Source organism: Zingiber officinale, chromosome 8A, assembly GCF_018446385.1.
Source record: "Zingiber officinale cultivar Zhangliang chromosome 8A, Zo_v1.1, whole genome shotgun sequence".
NCBI classification, from domain to species: domain Eukaryota; kingdom Viridiplantae; phylum Streptophyta; class Magnoliopsida; order Zingiberales; family Zingiberaceae; genus Zingiber; species Zingiber officinale.
This window is the reverse complement of record NC_056000.1, coordinates 55,785,009-55,803,490: the sequence shown is the minus strand read 5'-3', so window position 1 is coordinate 55,803,490 and position 18,482 is coordinate 55,785,009. Positions and strand designations below refer to the sequence as shown.

Below are 18,482 nucleotides of genomic sequence, written 5' to 3'. Positions count from 1 at the left end.
TGTAGACTTAAAAATACAGCAGCACTTCTCTCAGAGTCTTCCAAGAACCTGCGGTGAAGAGTGGAGAAGAAGTTCATTTGAATCCTTGTGAACGTTTTTATATCCATGGATTAGGGCTCTCAATCGATTAGCCTTACCCCTAATAGATTGCTACGTCAGATCCGAGCAAATCCACCCATCCAAACCTCACAACGACTCTTTTCTGTTGGAACCCCAAGGTTATTTTGGTGTGATCAACAAGTTAAGTTAGATCCTGTCGGTTCTTAAACCTTGTGTCTAAGTGTGCAGGAACTTAGAAGCATAGGTAATCGAGCGGAAGACGCAGCTAGCGTGAAGGACGGCACGCGGTGCGTCCGAGTGACGAGGCACTGCGGAAGAGTACACCGATGGACGAGAAGGAAGCGTGCGGTGGTTCCGAGGGACGAGAAGCCGGAGCGGAAGACTGCTCGGGGAGTAAGAGACGCAGCTAGCGAGAAGGTCGGCACGAGGTACTACCGAGGGACGAAGACTGCGGATGAGTACGTTGGCGGACGAGAAGGAAGCACGCGACGATTCCAAGGGACGAGAAGCTGGAGCGGAAGCCTGCTCGAGAAGACTGGAAGTTGGGTTCGGGTGAGCCCTATTCTGGATGGCAGAGATCACCCAAGCGAGCGGAAAACTCGGATTGAGGCGAACAGAGCCGGAGCAGAAGGCCCGGGCTAAAAAAGTCAACGGAGTTGACTTTCCCACCCGGGGCGCCCGGACAAAAATATATTCAGATCTCGGTAAAACCGAGATCTATGCGTTGGGTATAAAATTTTATCCCCCCAGGGCATCCAGAACACTTCGGGGCGCCCCAACTAAGGCTATAAATACAGCATTAGTCCAGAAGTTTTTTCATCAACTCAGAAATTGTGTATTCTAACACTTGTGTGCTTTTAGTTGTAGTTTAGCTTCTATTTCTCTGTGCGTTATTGTTGTAAGAGGCTTATCCACCTAAAGGAGTACTAGTGCGATATTTTCCTTGGATTAACAACCTCCCCGATTGTAACCAAGTCAAATCTTTGTGAGCCTCTTCTTTTACTTTCTGCTTATTTATTTTATGCAAGTATTAGTTTAAGAAAAGTCGAGAAGGGTTTCTTGTTATTTTTTTTTGCAGGCTATTCAACCCCCCTTCCAGCCAGCCGTCATGGTCCAACAAGTGGTATCAGAGCCAAGGTGCTTCAGGAGGACTGACCGTCGAACGAAGCAACGAAATAATGGTCGGACCAAGCATCTACCTGCGAAATTCGAAAGGGAATTTGCTAGCAGGAAAAATCGAATACAGGTATTTTTTTAAGACTGATTTCGATTTATTATTAATAATGGAATTTGGTTTTACAGCATCAGAAGACAAAGAAAAATACCAATGGACGAAAAAGGAGCAGGCTGTGGTATCAGAGCCAAGGCGCTTCAGGAGGACTGACCGTCGAACGAAGCAACGAAATAATGGTCGGACCAAGCATCTACTCGCGAAATTCGAAAGGGAATTTGCTAGCAGGAAAAATCGAATACAGGTATTTTTTAAGACTGATTTCGATTTATTATTAATAATGGAATTTGGTTTTACAGCATCAGAAGACAAAGAAAAATACCAATGGACGAAAAAGGAGCAGGCTGACTATGTGACAAACGGCAATGTGGAATTCCATCTGCTAAGTGTTCTCCCGTCACAAGAAGTCAACCGGATCGGCAACTACGACTCCGCGAAGGAACTTTGGGAAAAATTCCTTGAGCTCCACGAAGGAACGTCCGAAGCCAAGCTCGCAAAACGAGATTTACTCCGTAACCAACTCACCAGCCTATGACTTGGGGAAGACGAGATTGTTGCGCATCTGCACTCAAGAATAAAGGAAATCATCACCGAACTTTCGAATCTCGGAGAGACGGTAAGTAACCGAGATTCACTAAGGTACGCACTAAATTCCTTTCCTATAAATTCAAAATAGGTTCACTGGTAGATGTCTTTTATATTTCAAAAGACTTAGAAAAAATTACATTAGAAGAATTCTTTTCCACATTTGAAGTGCACGAATCAAGATGTGTAGATACGAAGGAGCCCAAGAACAACGTCGCCTTCAAAGCATCGAGAGACGAACCTGAGTTAGAGTCTTCTCTCGACGACGAGGAAATGGTAATGATGGTAAGACGATTCAAAAATCTTTGTAAATCTAGAAAAAGTAACCATCCGCGGGGTAGAAAGAAAAAGATCATCCGCTGCTACCACTACGATGAAGAAGGGCACGTCAAGGACAATTGCCCCAAGCTAAAAAACAAGGACAAAGATAAAGGTAAGAAGTCTGTCCAAAAACGCAAAGCATTAAAAGCGACGTGGGACGATACGTCGTCCGAATAGGAAGTCGAACCCTTCTTCGGACTTGCACTAATGGCAAGTCATCAAGATGACAACTGCGAGTCAAGCTCTTCTGAAATGAGCATCGAGAGCATCGATGAAGGGAGAGCTACGTCGGAAGAAAGCAGCAGTTCAAGGGGAGAGACGGACAACGAGATCGACAAGGTAAGTCAGGTACGATCTCTTCCTCCCGACAAACTATTTAAGTTTATTAAATTGTTAACTAAGGATTGTTGTAAATTAAAAAAAGAAATTAAGAATTTAAAAATAATATTAGCTAAATCTTTCCCAATAGAAGAACTCGACAAAATTAAATTAGAAAATGAAAAATTAAAAGCAGAAAATGATAATTTAAAAGTACAAGTAAATAACTTGAAAAACCATGCATGCTTATCTAATACCAATGTTAGAAAATTTAACAATGTAAATTGATATTTTAGATATCATAAGGGACAAATTAGGAACATTTCAAAAAGATATGTCTCTAAGAAATTTTTAGTTAATCCAGTTGGTTGGAACCTATATTGGGTTCCTAAGTCTTGATTAATCTAAATTCTAATCGGATTTAGCGCTTTTAGCCAGAAAATTAAATAGTGAATTTCTTTATGAGGCTTTGTCTAAGGAAGTGGTTGTTGCTCCAATAACCAAGAAGACCTAGTGTCTCGTCACAATCTGAAAGTCAAAATATTGAAATAAAATATTTAATTAACTTTCTGATAAAACATTAAGGTTGACATTTAATAATGCTTTAAAAAGTCTTTTAAACATTTTTTTTACTTAGAATTTTTTTCGTAAAACTTTTACTTAGAAAAAATAAGTTAAAAAGTTCTTCTGAAATTAGAAATTTTTGCTTAAATTTTTACTTAGAATTTTTTTTCAAAAATATTTTTGCAAAATTTCCTAAGTCAGAATTTTTTTTTACTTAAAACTGTACTTAGAAAATTTTCTTACTTAAAGTTTTAGTTAGAAATCTTTTAATTTAGAACATTTTTTTCTTTTATTGCAAAATTTTTCAAAGTTACAAATTTTTCCCGTAGAGTTTTTTTCTTTAAACCCCATTTTTTTTATGTGATCAAAGGGGGAGAAGGAAAAGTATAAGTCTAGGGGGAGGTAGACCAAAATTTAAATTTTCTATCTTTTTGCACTTTATTATAAAATTAGTTAGTTTATTTTTTTATGTCTATTTACCCTAGCTTAACTTGGGTTACTCACATCAAAAAGGGGGAGTTTGTTGAAACCCCAAGGTTGTTTTGGTGTGATCAACAAGTTAAGTTAGGTCATGTCAGTTCTTAAACCTTGTGTCTAAGTGTGCAGGAGCTTAGGACAACAAGTAGTTTAGCGGAAGATGTAGCTAGCGTGAAGGACGGCACGCGGTGCGACCGAGGGATGAGGCGCCGCGGAAGAGTACACCGGCAGACGATAAGGAAGCGTGCGGTGGTTCCGAGGGACGAGAAGCCGGAGCGGAAGACTACTTGGGGAGTAAGAGACGCAGCTAGCGAGAAGGTCGGCACGAGGTGCGACCGAGGGACGAAGGTTACGGATGAGTACGCTGGCAGACGAGAACGAAGTGTTGGTTAATCCTATGAAAACGTACCGGTTCCACTGTACAAAAATTTTTGTACAAGTGTCGAACCTTTCCTTAAATAACCTATTGTGTTCTTTAGAAGTTAAATCAGGAATCACAGACGGAACTTAACATCATTGATTCTAAATTTAACTTATCTGTTCTTAATGATTTAGATTTGAATCGCAAGCGGAACTTAACACTATTGATTCAAATCTACCTAAGTTATTAATTTCATAAATATTAATTTCCAAAATTGGCTTCCAGGACTGCATGGCGAGGCACATGACCTTCTTGGATATGGGAGCAACCACCACCGCCTAGGCAAAGCCTTTTAAGGAAAGCTAATATTTATTTCCTTAAATAACTCTAGGTTAACCAAAAAGAACAATCGAATCACAAATTCGAAAAAGAAGAAAACACAAAATTGAAAAATAAATTCGATAAACTAGATCTAATTGCCTCTTGTATTTAGAATTCTTACAAAGAAAATAACTAGTATGATGCGGAAAAAAATTACTAGTTGTACCTTCTCTTTGTAAGCTAATGACCTCGAGATCTTCTGCCATATTCCTCGCCTCGCCTTGGACGTCATGTGGGCAACGATCCTCCAAGATGAACACCACCCAAAAGAGTCCTTCCTCTTCCTCTAAGATTCGGCCACCACCACCACCAAGGAGAAGAGAGCAAAGGGAAAGGGAGAAGGGAGAGGGTCGGCCACCAAAAGACCTCCAAGCAATAGAATAAAAGTTGTGTCTCATGAAGCCCCCTTACCCCTTCTTTTATATTACTTGCCCAAGGCAAATAAGGAAAAACTTTTTACAAAAAATAAAATCATCCAAGAGTTTTTCCTTTTCCCTTTTAATTTTTCCTTTTCTTTCCTTTTGATTGAATCAATCACCAAATTTAATTTTGTGATGATTTTAAATAATTTAATATGGCCGGCCACTTGCTTGGGCACCAAGCAAGGTGGTCGGCCACCTCATCAAGGGGAAAAAGGAATTTTATTTTTATAAAATTTTACAAGAAAAACTCTTATAAAATTTTACATGCTCTCTTTCCTATAGTAGGAGTTAAAAAAGAAAAGTTTCTAAAAATTAAAACCATGTTTTAAAATTTAAAAACTCTCTTATAAAATTTCATTTTTTAACATGATGATAAAAAATTTTAATTTTAAAACTTATCTCCCTTTTTTCTTAAACCATGAGGATGGTTAAAAAAAGAAAGTTTTAAAACTTTTAAAACTCTCTATTAAAATATGTGGCCAAATTCAAATAAGGAAAGTTTTAAAATTAAAATCTCTCTTTTAAAACTTATAGTTTTCTACAAAGAGAAGATTTTAAAAATTCAAAACAACCCTCCTATTTGAATTAATATTGGTCGGCCCCTACAAGCTTGGTCACCAAGCAATAGGGTCGGCCCCTATAAGAGGATGTGGCCAGTCATTGCTTGGTCACCAAGCAATTGTCCAACACCCCTTCTTGGACACCAAGAAGAGCCTTACATTTGGATGGCCTTGAGGCTATAATGAGGCTACGACAGAGACCTAGAGGAGAAATTGGTTTTGCCCTTCCGATGAGCTTGAGTATCCCGTGTTCGCCCCGAACACACAACTCAAGTTCATCGATAATAACTCATTCCACTAGAGAGTTATTACCGCACTACCGCACCAATCCCAAATTACATTATGGGCTCCTTCTTATCATGAGTGTGTTAGTCTCCCTGTGTTTAAGATTACGAATGTCCACTAATTAAGTAAGTTACTGACAACTCACTTAATTAATATCTAGCTCCAAGAGTAGTAAGTACCACTCAACTTCATTGTCATGTCGGACTAGGTCCACCTGCAAGGTTTAACATGACAATCCTTATGAGCTCCTCTTGGGGACATTCTCAACCTAGATAACTAGGACACAGATTCCTTCTATAATCAACAACATACACTATAAGTAATATCATTTCTCAACTTATCGGGCATATTGATTTATCGATCTAAACCTTACCCTTTGATAACACTACAAAAAAACTGTCACTTAGGGACAAAATTTGCAACAAATTTTAGAAAAAAATTCGTTGGAAATTGGATTTGGGACGAAAAATGCAACAAAAAAAATTCGTTGGAAATCTGCCGTCCCAAAACTTTGCGACGAAAAACTAAGATTTCGTTGGAAATTTTGCAACGAAAATCATATTCGTTGCAAAATTCGTTAGAAACTTTGCGACAAAATTAAAATTCGTTGCAAAATTCGTTGGAAAACTGCAACGAAAATAAATATTCGTTGGAAATGTCAGCAAAAAAAATCTCCAACGAACCCTAAATTTGTTGCAAATTAGCAACTAAAAAACGTATTCGTTGCAAACAGATTTGCGACGAATAATTATTTGTTGGAAAAGTTTAAAAATGTAATATTACCAACGAAAATGTACATTCGTTGGCAATTGCCAACGATAATACAATTTCGTTGGAAATTTCCAACGAATCCATATTTTCGTTGGAAGTTTCCAACGAATCAATATTTTCGTTGGAAATATCCAACGAAATTTATATTCGTTGGAAATTTCCAACGACTCCAAATTTTCGTTGGAAATTTCCAACGAAATTCATAGTCGTTGGAAATCACCAACAAAATATAAATTCGTTGGAAATTTCCAACGAATCCATATTGTCGTTGGAAGTTTCCAACGAATTATAAATTCGTTGGAAACTTCCAACGAATCCATATTTTCGTTGGAAATTTACAACAAAAATCATAGTCGTTGAAAATTTCCAACGAATTTAGAATTCGTTGGAAATTTCCAACGAATCCATATTTCGTTGGAAATTTCCAACGAAAATAGATTCGTTGGAAACTTCCAACGAATTTATATTTCGTTGGAAATTTCCAACGAAAATATGGATTCGTTGGAAATTTCCAACGAATTTATATTTTTCGTTACAATATTCTGATAAAATACGATATTTCCAACGAATCTAAATTCGTTGCAAAATTTGTCCCAAAAATAAAAAAAAATATCCAGCCCTATTTAATTTCAATATTTTTTCCTATTACAATTTTTTTCAAACAGATTCAACATATATAACACACTAAACAGATTCAAACAGATTCAACATATCCAGCACTATAAACACATTAACAGATTCAACATATTCACCACTAAACACAATAACACAAATATAAATCAACAAACATATTAATGTACAACAAAATAAATTCAAACATCAATAATATAAACCCAAACACATGCACCATTAAAACATGTTGTTCCATATACAACCTAAACTAAGAGCATAAAACTAACAACACAACACATCATCATCCAACAATACAAACTACAACAATATACAACTACAACTAACACCCTAAACCAAACACTACAATAAAGTTATAACAAACATGTCATAGTATCCAAATTCCAATATCATACAAGAACATGAAAAAGATAGAGTTGAAGATAATCTTATGGAGATCCTTCTCGGTCCAAATCCTTCTTCTACCTACATCAAAAGATAAACAAAGAAAAAGAAAATCTTATAAACCAACACAAAAGTAAATAGGTAAAGACTTACATATTTTTACATCAATACCACCATCATCTTCACCTACCAACCCTGTTTGAAACAAAAATAAGAATACTAATCAAAATACAAAAATTAAGAATTTATAAAAGCGATAAAATAAAAGAAGTCAAAAATTCTAATTACAAACACTCATGCATCATCATCAACATCATCGGCGGCATCATCATCGACATCATCATCGTCATTAGCATCATCACCAATACCAGGAGGAATATAGCTTGAACCCGATCTAAATTGTTGAAATTGTTGTAAAAGAAAGGCTTGCTGTTTACGCATTTCAACCATATCTAGATCTCTTTGTGAATTTTATTTTTGAATTTCTAAAATTTGCTGATCCCTTTGAGATATTATGTCTTTCAAATTGTCAACCTCTTCAGTTAAGCTATGAATCTGTGCTGTTACTGCGGGTCGGGTAGAAGAACATAAAGATCTTCGAGGAACATTATGGATTCTACTCATAGAACCCATACCTATTATCCTTCCCCTTTGACACCCCACTGGCCTCTAACCATAAATCTAAATTATTAGTAACAGACGGCTCAGATCCCTCAATATTATCACCATCACCTGAACTTCTTTGAGATAATGATAGCTCATCATATCTCTCCTATGAAAAATTAAAACCTTAATTAGAGCAAATAGATAAGTAATAAAATCTAAGTTAAAATTATGATTAAAGATTAAATCAAACCTTAATTATTCTAGCTCTTTCTCCACTCCAAGTCTTGTCTTTTTTTTGAAAAGTGCGGACGAAAGTGTCTATAAAATCGGGCTCTTTTCCCAAATCCCTAGACTAAAAATAATACGATTAGAAATAATATAATAACAACAAATATATTAAAAATCTAATTGTAGAGTTGAAAATTTACCAATCTACGTGAATGCTCCTCGATATTTATAGATCCTCCTGCATATATTGCACATGAGTCTCCAGAATTATAAGCTTGATTTATTTTATTCCGCAAACTCCTTTCTTTGCACTCATCAGTTTGCCAAAAATTACAGATCCTAACCCAATTGTCCGTCGTGGTAAAGGGAGGCTTTTTTCCAATACTTTTGGCATGATTTAATACATGCCGAATGTGATCACCACATTTCTTTTTGAAAATTCTTTTAACTTCCATCTCAAAATAAGGGTCCCAACTAAATAATCGCTGAAATGAAAAAAACAATAGATTATACATGAACGTAAATGTTTTATATATAAAATAAATTAACTATACCTTAAACTCGCACCACCAGAGTTCTTTTGTGGGTGCTGGAGTGCTTGAGTATGACATTGAGTCTCCTTTCCAAAAGTTATTCACAATTTGATTAATCTCACGAACAACAGTTACTGAATTTTCAAATCTATCATAAAATTACAATAAACAACGTTAAATAATTAAGATAGTTAAAATATAATAATTTTAATACTTACGAGTCTCCAAGAGGGACTATATGCAGTCGAGCGTCGGCAATATCAACGGTTGAGTGTCTGGCAGGTATCGGCGACTCAAGTGGGGAAGGTGAATGGCCATGTGAAGGTCCTGCCGGTAACTGGCCACATGAAGGTCCTGCCGGTGACTGGCCATGTGAAGGTCCTGCCGGTGACTGGCCACATGAAGGTCCTGCCGGTGACTGGCCACATGAAGGTCCTGCCGGGGACGGTCCACGTGAGGGTCCTGCCGGTGATTGGCCATGAGAAGGTTCTGCTGGCGACTGCCCACGAGAAGGTCCTGCCTGAGGGGAGGGCGTAGGTACCATCCTATCAGATGGTTAATCAATCTGGCCAATGCTTGAATGGTGTCGTCTATGGCGTGCCCGTCGAAACTGTCAACCAAAAATCAAAATTAGAATAAAAGAAATAAAAAACTTAATGCTTGCTAAAGAAATATGAAAAACTTACAATATCCATAATATAAAAGTCAGAGAGCGAGAATCTGCAGTGATAATGTCTCACCTCTAATGACCTATAGAACAAAAAACAGCACAAATATAACATATATAAATTTAACAATGAGATATTATGTAGACAATTAATTAAACTATGAATTTTATAAATTTACAAATTAAAATTAAATATAAAAAAACTTATCGTACATGTTAAAAATCAAAGTTGTCGTCGTCCTCCTCGTCCTCGTCCTCGTCCTCTTCCTCTTCCTCCTCCTCCTCCTCCTCCTCATCATCATCATCTTCATCATTATCATCAACCTCATGAAATTCACTGGCATCCACATTTATCACTACTCCGCTAGGATCTCGTAATGTTGGAATAATATATTCCTCGGTCCGAAATGTATTTACAACCTCCTCTTGTTGATATGCAATGTCTTCCCAATGTTCCTCTATTTTTTTCCATGCTTTAGTTTTACAAACAGCCCACCAATCCATTTTATCACGTTTCAAGCTAGGGTATGAAGCATAAAACACTTGAATCGCTTGTTGTGCCAAAACAAAAGGTTCATATCTCTTATATAATCTTTTATGATTTATTTCAACCAAATTATAACATGGATGCACCTTCATCCCTCTGATAGGATCAAACCAGCGACACATAAATAAGATAACTCGCATTTCTGGACCAGGGTATTCTATCTCTATAATTTCATCCAGTAGACCATAAAAATCAGTGCTTACACCTCCATCATTGGATGATTGAACACATACCCCACTATTCATTGTAGTCTTCCCTTTTCCATATTCTTGAGTATGAAAATTATATCCATTTATAAAATATGCTGGCCAAGTGCGTACCATTGCTTTTGGACCCCAAGATAGATGAAATAACATTTGATGTTCGAGATGAGCTTGATTATCATAAACCTAAACTCAAATGAATATGTTATTCAGTTAAAATATACTATACCAATACGGTAAATTAGAATACAAGGTAAAAATTACTTACATATGATTTGAACCAAGGTGCAAATTCTTGATCGCAGAAACGATCAAACTCTAGTGTTGGCATATCAGAATACAAGTTTTGAAAAATCCTATCATAAAAAATTGAATTATAATAACAAAAAGTTACGATAAAAAAATAGGAAAGATATACTAACTCGAAATATGGTGATACTTCTGGACAATTAAGTAAAACATATGTCTGGGCTGCTCGCCATTCTTGATCAGTTAAATATCTTTGCTTACATTGTCCACTCGATCGACCAAGATAATTAAAAATTGAGAATATGTTCGTATTGGGATCAATAGGACCTTCATCATTTCTTCGGTCTTCGTCTTTTGGTCAGAATGTGAGGCTCAAAATAATACGATGCAAAGTTGTTACTTCCTCCACAATGTATGCATTAACAATAGAGGCTTCAACATGTGCCTTATTTTTTACTTTTTTCTTCAAATGATATAAAAATCTGATTGAAATATAACAATTTGTATTAGAGGAATATATATAAAAAAGTTATAAATTTACAATGCATTAATAACGAAGTATATAAGATAAAACAAAATATACCTTTCAAATGGATACATCCATCGAAAATGGACTGGTCCTCCAACTTTGGCCTCGTATGGCAAGTGAACCAAAAGATGTTCCATTGAATCAAAAATGAAGGTGGAAAGATTCTTTCTAAATTACACAAAATAATTGGAATGTCTCTTTCTAACTTCTCCATCTGTGAATATCTCAAAACTGTTGAGGAAATATCATGAAGGAAAATGCTTAACTCCGTAATTGTACCCCATACAAAATTTGGTAAGAGTTCCTTAAAAGCAATTGGAATAAGTCTTTCCATAAATATATGACAATCGTGACTTTTCAAACCAATCAATTTGAATTCCTTCATATCGACGCATCTCCCAAGATTAGAGACATACCCATCAGGAAATCTCAATGATTTCAACCATTCACAAACAACACGTCTCTGTTCTTTATTCAATGTATAAATTGCCTTTGGCTTTGGTCCCCTACTACTTTCATCCACATCAAGAGTGGGTCGTTTACAAATTAGTCACATATCTTTTCTTGCATTCAAATTATCTTTTGTTTTTCCGGTAATATCCATCACTGTATTTATGAGATTATCAAAAACATTTTTCTCAATATGCATTACATCCAGATTATGATGAATTAAATTACTATACCAATAAGGTAAATCCCAAAATATACTCCGCTTAGTCCATTTATGAGTGCTTCCATATTCATATGTTGTACCATGTGGTTCTTCAATAACAGATGGAAAGTGACACACTCTATACCAAATATCTTGACCTGTCAATCTTAATGGCGGAGGTGTTCTTTCAATTCTATTCCTAGTGAACTCATCTTTATTCCTTCTGAAATTATGATTTAATGGTAAAAATTGCCTATGACAATCAAAATAACTCGGCTTTCTTCCATATTTCAATCTGATTGACTTTGATCTCTCCATACATATTGGGCAACCTAAGATTCCCGCAGTACTCCAACCAGATAGCATTCCATAAGCTGGAAAGTCATTAATGGTCCAAAGAAGAGCAGCCTTCATAACAAACATCTGATTAGTATGGACGTCATATGTAGGAAACCCTTCATCCCATAGTTGTTTTAGCTCTGCAATCAGTGGTTGCATATAAACATCTATTAACTTCTTTGGATTTTGCGGGCCAGGCACAACTAATGTTAAAAACATATACGGTGTTTTCATGCACATCCCAGGTGGAAGATTATATGGAGTTAATATAACTGGCCAACAAGAATACTGTCTTCCTGATTTACTAAATGGAGCAAAACCATCAGCACAAAGACCTAACCGAATGTTTCGAGTCTCCTTCGCAAATTCAGGATATGTTCTATCAAAAATTTTCCATGCCTCTGCATCTGATGGATGACACATTAATCCCTCCTCTGTTCGATGATTTGCATGCCAAGTCATGTGTTGAGCAGTGGTCTTTGATGCATAAAGTCTTTGTAACCTAGGAGTTAATGGCAAATAAAATAACTGACTGTATGATTTACGTCGTTGTTGACTCCTTCTAGAGATCTTGTACCTATCTTGATTACAGAATCTACAAACATTTGCATCTGCATCATCTCCCCAATATAGCATACAACCGTCTCTGCAAACGTCAATTCTTTCCACCGGAAGACCTAATTCTTTCGTAAGTTTTTTCATACTGTAAAAATCATTAGGCAGTATATTATCTTGGGGCAATGCCTCTTCAATAGCTTGAACAACCTTATTGAAATTATCTTCCGACAAATTAGACTCTGCCTTGATATTCAACAGTCTTGCAGTGAATGATAATTTAGTATGCTTGTCACAACCAGTCCATAAAGGTTCATCTGCAGCACTTAACACTTCCTGAAATTTAAGATATGTTTCATTATTCACAATTTCATCAACACCTGGCACTTGTACCTCTTCTAATGGTGATGCATATGTTGTAAACATTTGCTCAACTGTTGGAGGGCAGCTAGAACTGGCACCATGTGGTTCAGGAATTAAATTCGGAGCCGCTGCATCAAATATCATTCTTTGATATGGATTTAATTGATTATAATAACTTTGATCCCTAGAGACTTGTATGTTGTGTCCATAACAATCCTCATCAGATATGAATGGTTCACCATGACATGTCCAATTATAATAATTCGGAGTAAAACCAAATCTACAAAGATGCTCTGAAACTTTATTAGATGGTAAAAATTTTCCATTATGACACTTTCTGCATGGACATCGTATCTGATTACCATCCATAAACTCAACATTACTAGATGCAAAATTTAAAAACTGTCTCAACCCAGTAATAAACTCATCAGTTAAACCCCCACGGTCAGGTAAATTTTTATTATACATCCAACTTCTTTCATTCTGCATGTTGCCTGTTTCAAATAAAATATAGTAATAAAAACTCCTAGAACACAAATACTAATGGTCAATATTACTTAGCTCACATACAACTACAAATAAAATATAATATAGGAAAATAAAAGCATGCAATCATTATTAAAATATCAGGTGTAAAAAAATATACCTAACAAAGGTAAATAAAACCGAAAGTCTCTCCCAGCCACGTCAAATCCAAACCTGCAAAAACAATAATATTAAATTTACAATAAAATAAAAAAGTCTAGAAATTATCAAATATATTCTTGGCCCCAACGGCAAGGCATTGACCCCCGGACAGTTGTGCCACTGTAACGCACAGACAGCCCACGACCAATCAAGATTGAGAACAACTAGTTGACATCAAACAATGATCTGTCGGTTTACAAACAGAGGTCACCCAATGCTATCAGCAGCTGGCGGACAGCATCAGTCGCCAGTGGCCAGCCTACGCCGCCAGCGGGATCACCAACGCCAAACAACAGCTAAGTGAGGCCACCATCAGTCATCCTATGCCGACAGTGGACAGGGATGCTGCTAGTGGCCAACCTCAGCGCCGTTGAGAGCAACCAGGAAGCTGCGAGAGCGGCCAGGCAGCGGCGCTAAGGCCAGGCGCCAGCGCGAGGGGCTAGACGGCACCTTGAGCTACCAGGGACCGCCGTGAGCTGCCATTCGCCGCTGTTCGCAGCCACTCACGGCCACACGCGACCAGGCACCAGTCGCGGCCAGGCACGGCCAGGCACGGCCGGTCGCGTCGGTGAGCCACTGGCTGAGATTGTGCATGGGCTACGATAGCATCGGGTGGAGCTCTAAGAGCACCAGATTGTTTAAGCGCTCCGGTTTCGCCGTCACGAGCAGAGCGGTGGCGATGGGAGTGAGGGCGTACGCTTCCTCTCCCTCGCCGGATGCGCGACGCCGTGAGATCGGGAAAAAAGGAGACGCCGGGAGAACGGGAAAAAAAGAAGGGCTAGAACGAGAGTGGCTTACCAGTCCAGAGAAGGTGAAAAAATTGCCGCAGCCGCCGTAAGGAAAATTAGGTCAAGAGAAATGTGAGGAGAAGAAATCGGGCCGGAGGATATGTAATTAGGGATCTTCCAACAAATTTCCATCAAAAATATTATTTGTTGGATATTCGCAATTCCAACGAATTTCAGATTCGTTGGAAACCCTTCCTATTCTTAAAATCACGGTTGACCGACCTAGAGACCTCCGAATTGGATGAAACTGGTTCCTGTGTGCTCCTCTATTTATCCTGACTTCATATGTGCCCTCAAATATTTTTTTTACTTTATATATTTTTTCTTTTATTTTTTCAACCCCCAATGTGTTAATTGGAAAAATTAAATTTAAGTTTAAAAATTCACAAATCAAAATAAATTAGCTCCGTAATTATTTTTAATTCATGGATATAATCACGAGAACCTTACGCTCCCCAACAAACTGATTTCCTCTCGTTCTGAGCACTCGAACATCATTTATTAAATCCACCAAGTTCAACTAAACTCCATTTTGATTTAAAACACTAACACATTCATGATCAAATTCGAATTCATCCAATTGACCTTGATATAAAAAGTTTATCTTAATTCAAAAAAAATATTTGAGGTCATTTATAGAATCAGGAGACCAAGAGGAGCACATAGGAACTTGTTTCATCCGATTCCGAGGTCTCTAGGTCGGTCAAATGGATTTTTAAATCATAGCATACTTTCCAACGAATTGGCAGATTCGTTGGAAATGTTTCCAACGAATCTGCCATTTTGTTGGAAATCTCCAACGAATTTCAGATTCGTTGGAAATCCTTCCTATTCTTAAAATCACGGTTGACCGACCTAGAGACCTCCGAATTGGATGAAACCGGTTCCTGTGTGCTCCTCTATTTATCCTGACTTCATATGTGCCCTCAAATATTTTTTTTACTTTATATAATTTTTCTTTAATTTTTTCAACCCCCAATGTGTTGGAAAAATTAAATTTAAGTTTAAAAATTCACAAAGAAAAATAAATTAACTCCGTAATTATTTTTAATTCATGGATATAATCACGAGAACCTTACGCTCCCCAACAAACTGATTTCCTCTTGTTATGAGCACTCGAACATCATTTATTAAATCCACCAAGTTCAACTAAACTCCATTTTGATTTAAAACACTAACACATTCATGATCAAATTCGAATTCATCCAATTGACCTTGATGTAAAAAATTTATCTTAATTCAAAAAAAATATTTGAGGTCATCTATAGAATCAGGAGACCAAGAGGAGCACATAGGAACTTGTTTCATCCGATTCCGAGGTCTCTAGGTCGGTCAAATGGATTTTTAAATCATAGCATACTTTCCAACGAATCTAGGATTCGTTGGAAATTTCCAACGAATTGGCAGATTCGTTGGAAATGTTTCCAACGAATCTGCCATTTTGTTGGAAATCTCCAACGAATTTCAGATTCGTTGGAAACCCTTCCTATTCTTAAAATCACGGTTGACCGACCTAGAGACCTCCGAATTGGATAAAACCGGTTCCTGTGTGCTCCTCTATTTATCCTGACTTCATATGTGCCCTCAAATATTTTTTTTACTTTATATATTTTTTCTTTTATTTTTTCAACCCCCAATGTGTTAATTGGAAAAATTAAATTTAAGTTTAAAAATTCACAAATCAAAATAAATTAGCTCCGTAATTATTTTTAATTCATGGATATAATCACGAGAACCTTACGCTCCCCAACAAACTGATTTCCCCTCGTTCTGAGCACTCGAACATCATTTTTTAAATCCACCAAGTTCAACTAAACTCCATTTTGATTTAAAACACTAACACATTCATGATCAAATTCATATTCATCCAATTGACTTGATTTAAAAAATTTATCTTAATTCAAAAAAAATATTTGAGGTCATTTATAGAATCAGGAGACCAAGAGGAGCACATAGGAACTTGTTTCATCCGATTTCGAGGTCTCTAGGTCGGTCAAACGGGTTTTTAAATCACAGCATACTTTCCAACGAATCTGCGATTCGTTGGAAATTTCCAACGAATTGGCAGATTCGTTGAAAATGTTTCCAATGAATCTGCCATTTTGTTGGAAATCTCCAACGAATTTCAGATTCGTTGGAAACCCTTCCTATTCTTAAAATCACGGTTGACCGACCTAGAGACCTCCGAATTGGATGAAACCGGTTACTGTGTTCTCCTCTATTTATCCTGACTTCATATGTGTCCTCAAATATTTTTTTTAATTTATATATTTTTTCCTTTATTTTTTCAACCCCCAATGTGTTGGAAAAATTAAATTTAAGTTTAAAAATTCACAAATCAAAATAAATTAACTCCGTAATTATTTTTAATTCATGGATATAATCACGAGAACCTTACGCTCCCCAACAAACTGATTTCCTCTTGTTATGAGCACTCGAACATCATTTATTAAATCCACCAAGTTCAACTAAACTCCATTTTGATTTAAAACACTAACACATTCATGATCAAATTCGAATTCATCCAATTGACCTTGATGTAAAAAATTTATCTTAATTCAAAAAAAATATTTGAGGTCATCTATAGAATCAGGAGACCAAGAGGAGCACATAGGAACTTGTTTCATCCGATTCCGAGGTCTCTAGGTCGGTCAAATGGATTTTTAAATCATAGCATACTTTCCAACGAATCTGGGATTCGTTGGAAATTTCCAACGAATTGGCAGATTCGTTGGAAATGTTTCCAACGAATCTGCCATTTTGTTGGAAATCTCCAACGAATTTCAGATTCGTTGGAAACCCTTCCTATTCTTAAAATCACGGTTGACCGACCTAGAGACCTCCGAATTGGATGAAACCGGTTCCTGTGTGCTCCTCTATTTATCCTGACTTCATATGTGCCCTCAAATATTTTTTTTACTTTATATATTTTTTCTTTTATTTTTTCAACCCCCAATGTGTTGTAAAAATTAAATTTAAGTTTAAAAATTCTCAAATCAAAATAAATTAGCTCCGTAATTATTTTTAATTCATGGATATAATCACGAGAACCTTACGCTCCCCAACAAACTGATTTCCTCTCGTTCTGAGCACTCGAACATCATTTTTTAAATCCACCAAGTTCAACTAAACTCCATTTTGATTTAAAACACTAACACATTCATGATCAAATTCGAATTCATCCAATTGACCTTGATGTAAAAAATTTATCTTAATTCAAAAAAAATATTTGAGGTCATCTATAGAATCAGGAGACCAAGAGGAGCACATAGGAACTTGTTTCATCCGATTCCGAGGTCTCTAGGTCGGTAAAATGAGTTTTTAAATCATAGCATACTTTCCAACGAATCTGGGATTCGTTGGAAATTTCCAACGAATTGGCAGATTCGTTGGAAACGTTTCCAACGAATCTGCCATTTTGTTGGAAATCTCCAACGAATTTCAGATTTGTTGGAAACCCTTCCTATTCTTAAAATCACGGTTGACCGACCTAGAGACCTCCGAATTGGATGAAACCGGTTCCTGTGTGCTCCTCTATTTATCCTGACTTCATATGTGCCCTCAAATATTTTTTTTACTTTATATATTTTTTCTTTTATTTTTTCAACTCCCAATGTGTTTGAAAAATTAAATTTAAGTTTAAAAATTCACAAATCAAAATAAATTAGCTCCGTAATTATTTTTAATTCATGGATATAAACACGAGAACCTTACGCTCCCCAACAAACTGATTTCTCCTCGTTCTGAGCACTCGAAAATCATTTTTTAAATCCACCAAGTTCAACTAAACTATGTGTTGATTTAAAACACTAACACATTTATGATCAAATTCAAATTCATCCAATTGACCTTGATGTAAAAAATTTATCTTAATTCAAAAAAAATATTTGAGGATATCTATAGAATCAGGAGACCAAGAGGAGCATATATATAGGAACTTGTTTCATCCGATTCCGAGGTCTCTAGGTCGGTCAAACGTGTTTTTAAATCGTAGCATACTTTCCAACGAATCTGTGATTCGTTGGAAATTTCCAACGAATTGGCAGATTCGTTGGAAATGTTTCCAACGAATCCTAAATTTGTTGGAAATCTCCAATGAATTACCAGATTTGTTGGAAACATTTCCAACGAATCTGCCTTTTTGTTGGAAACATTTCCAACGAATTTAAGATTTGTTGGAAACTCT

At 36.5% G+C, this 18,482-nt stretch overlaps 1 protein-coding gene and 2 long non-coding RNA genes across 3 annotated transcripts; all 3 read right to left on the bottom strand.

Annotated features, from left to right (window-relative positions):
* Positions 1-7,244: 7,244 nt before the first annotated feature.
* Positions 7,245-14,428, bottom strand: LOC122010823. Its single transcript, XM_042567297.1, has 4 exons — positions 14,307-14,428; positions 13,468-13,520; positions 7,504-7,545; positions 7,245-7,431 (listed from the first exon to the last, which is right to left on the bottom strand). The coding sequence occupies exons 1-4, from the start codon at positions 14,426-14,428 to the stop codon at positions 7,334-7,336; spliced, it is 315 nt and encodes a 104-aa protein (XP_042423231.1). The 3' UTR covers positions 7,245-7,333.
* Positions 9,276-9,650, bottom strand: LOC122009137. The gene is made up of 3 exons (XR_006119476.1): positions 9,598-9,650; positions 9,404-9,467; positions 9,276-9,327 (listed from the first exon to the last, which is right to left on the bottom strand). It is a non-coding gene; the product is annotated as an uncharacterized LOC122009137 (long non-coding RNA).
* On the bottom strand, positions 10,167-10,651 carry LOC122009136. Its single transcript, XR_006119475.1, has 3 exons — positions 10,557-10,651; positions 10,403-10,490; positions 10,167-10,320 (listed from the first exon to the last, which is right to left on the bottom strand). It is a non-coding gene; the product is annotated as an uncharacterized LOC122009136 (long non-coding RNA).
* Positions 14,429-18,482: the final 4,054 nt, after the last annotated feature.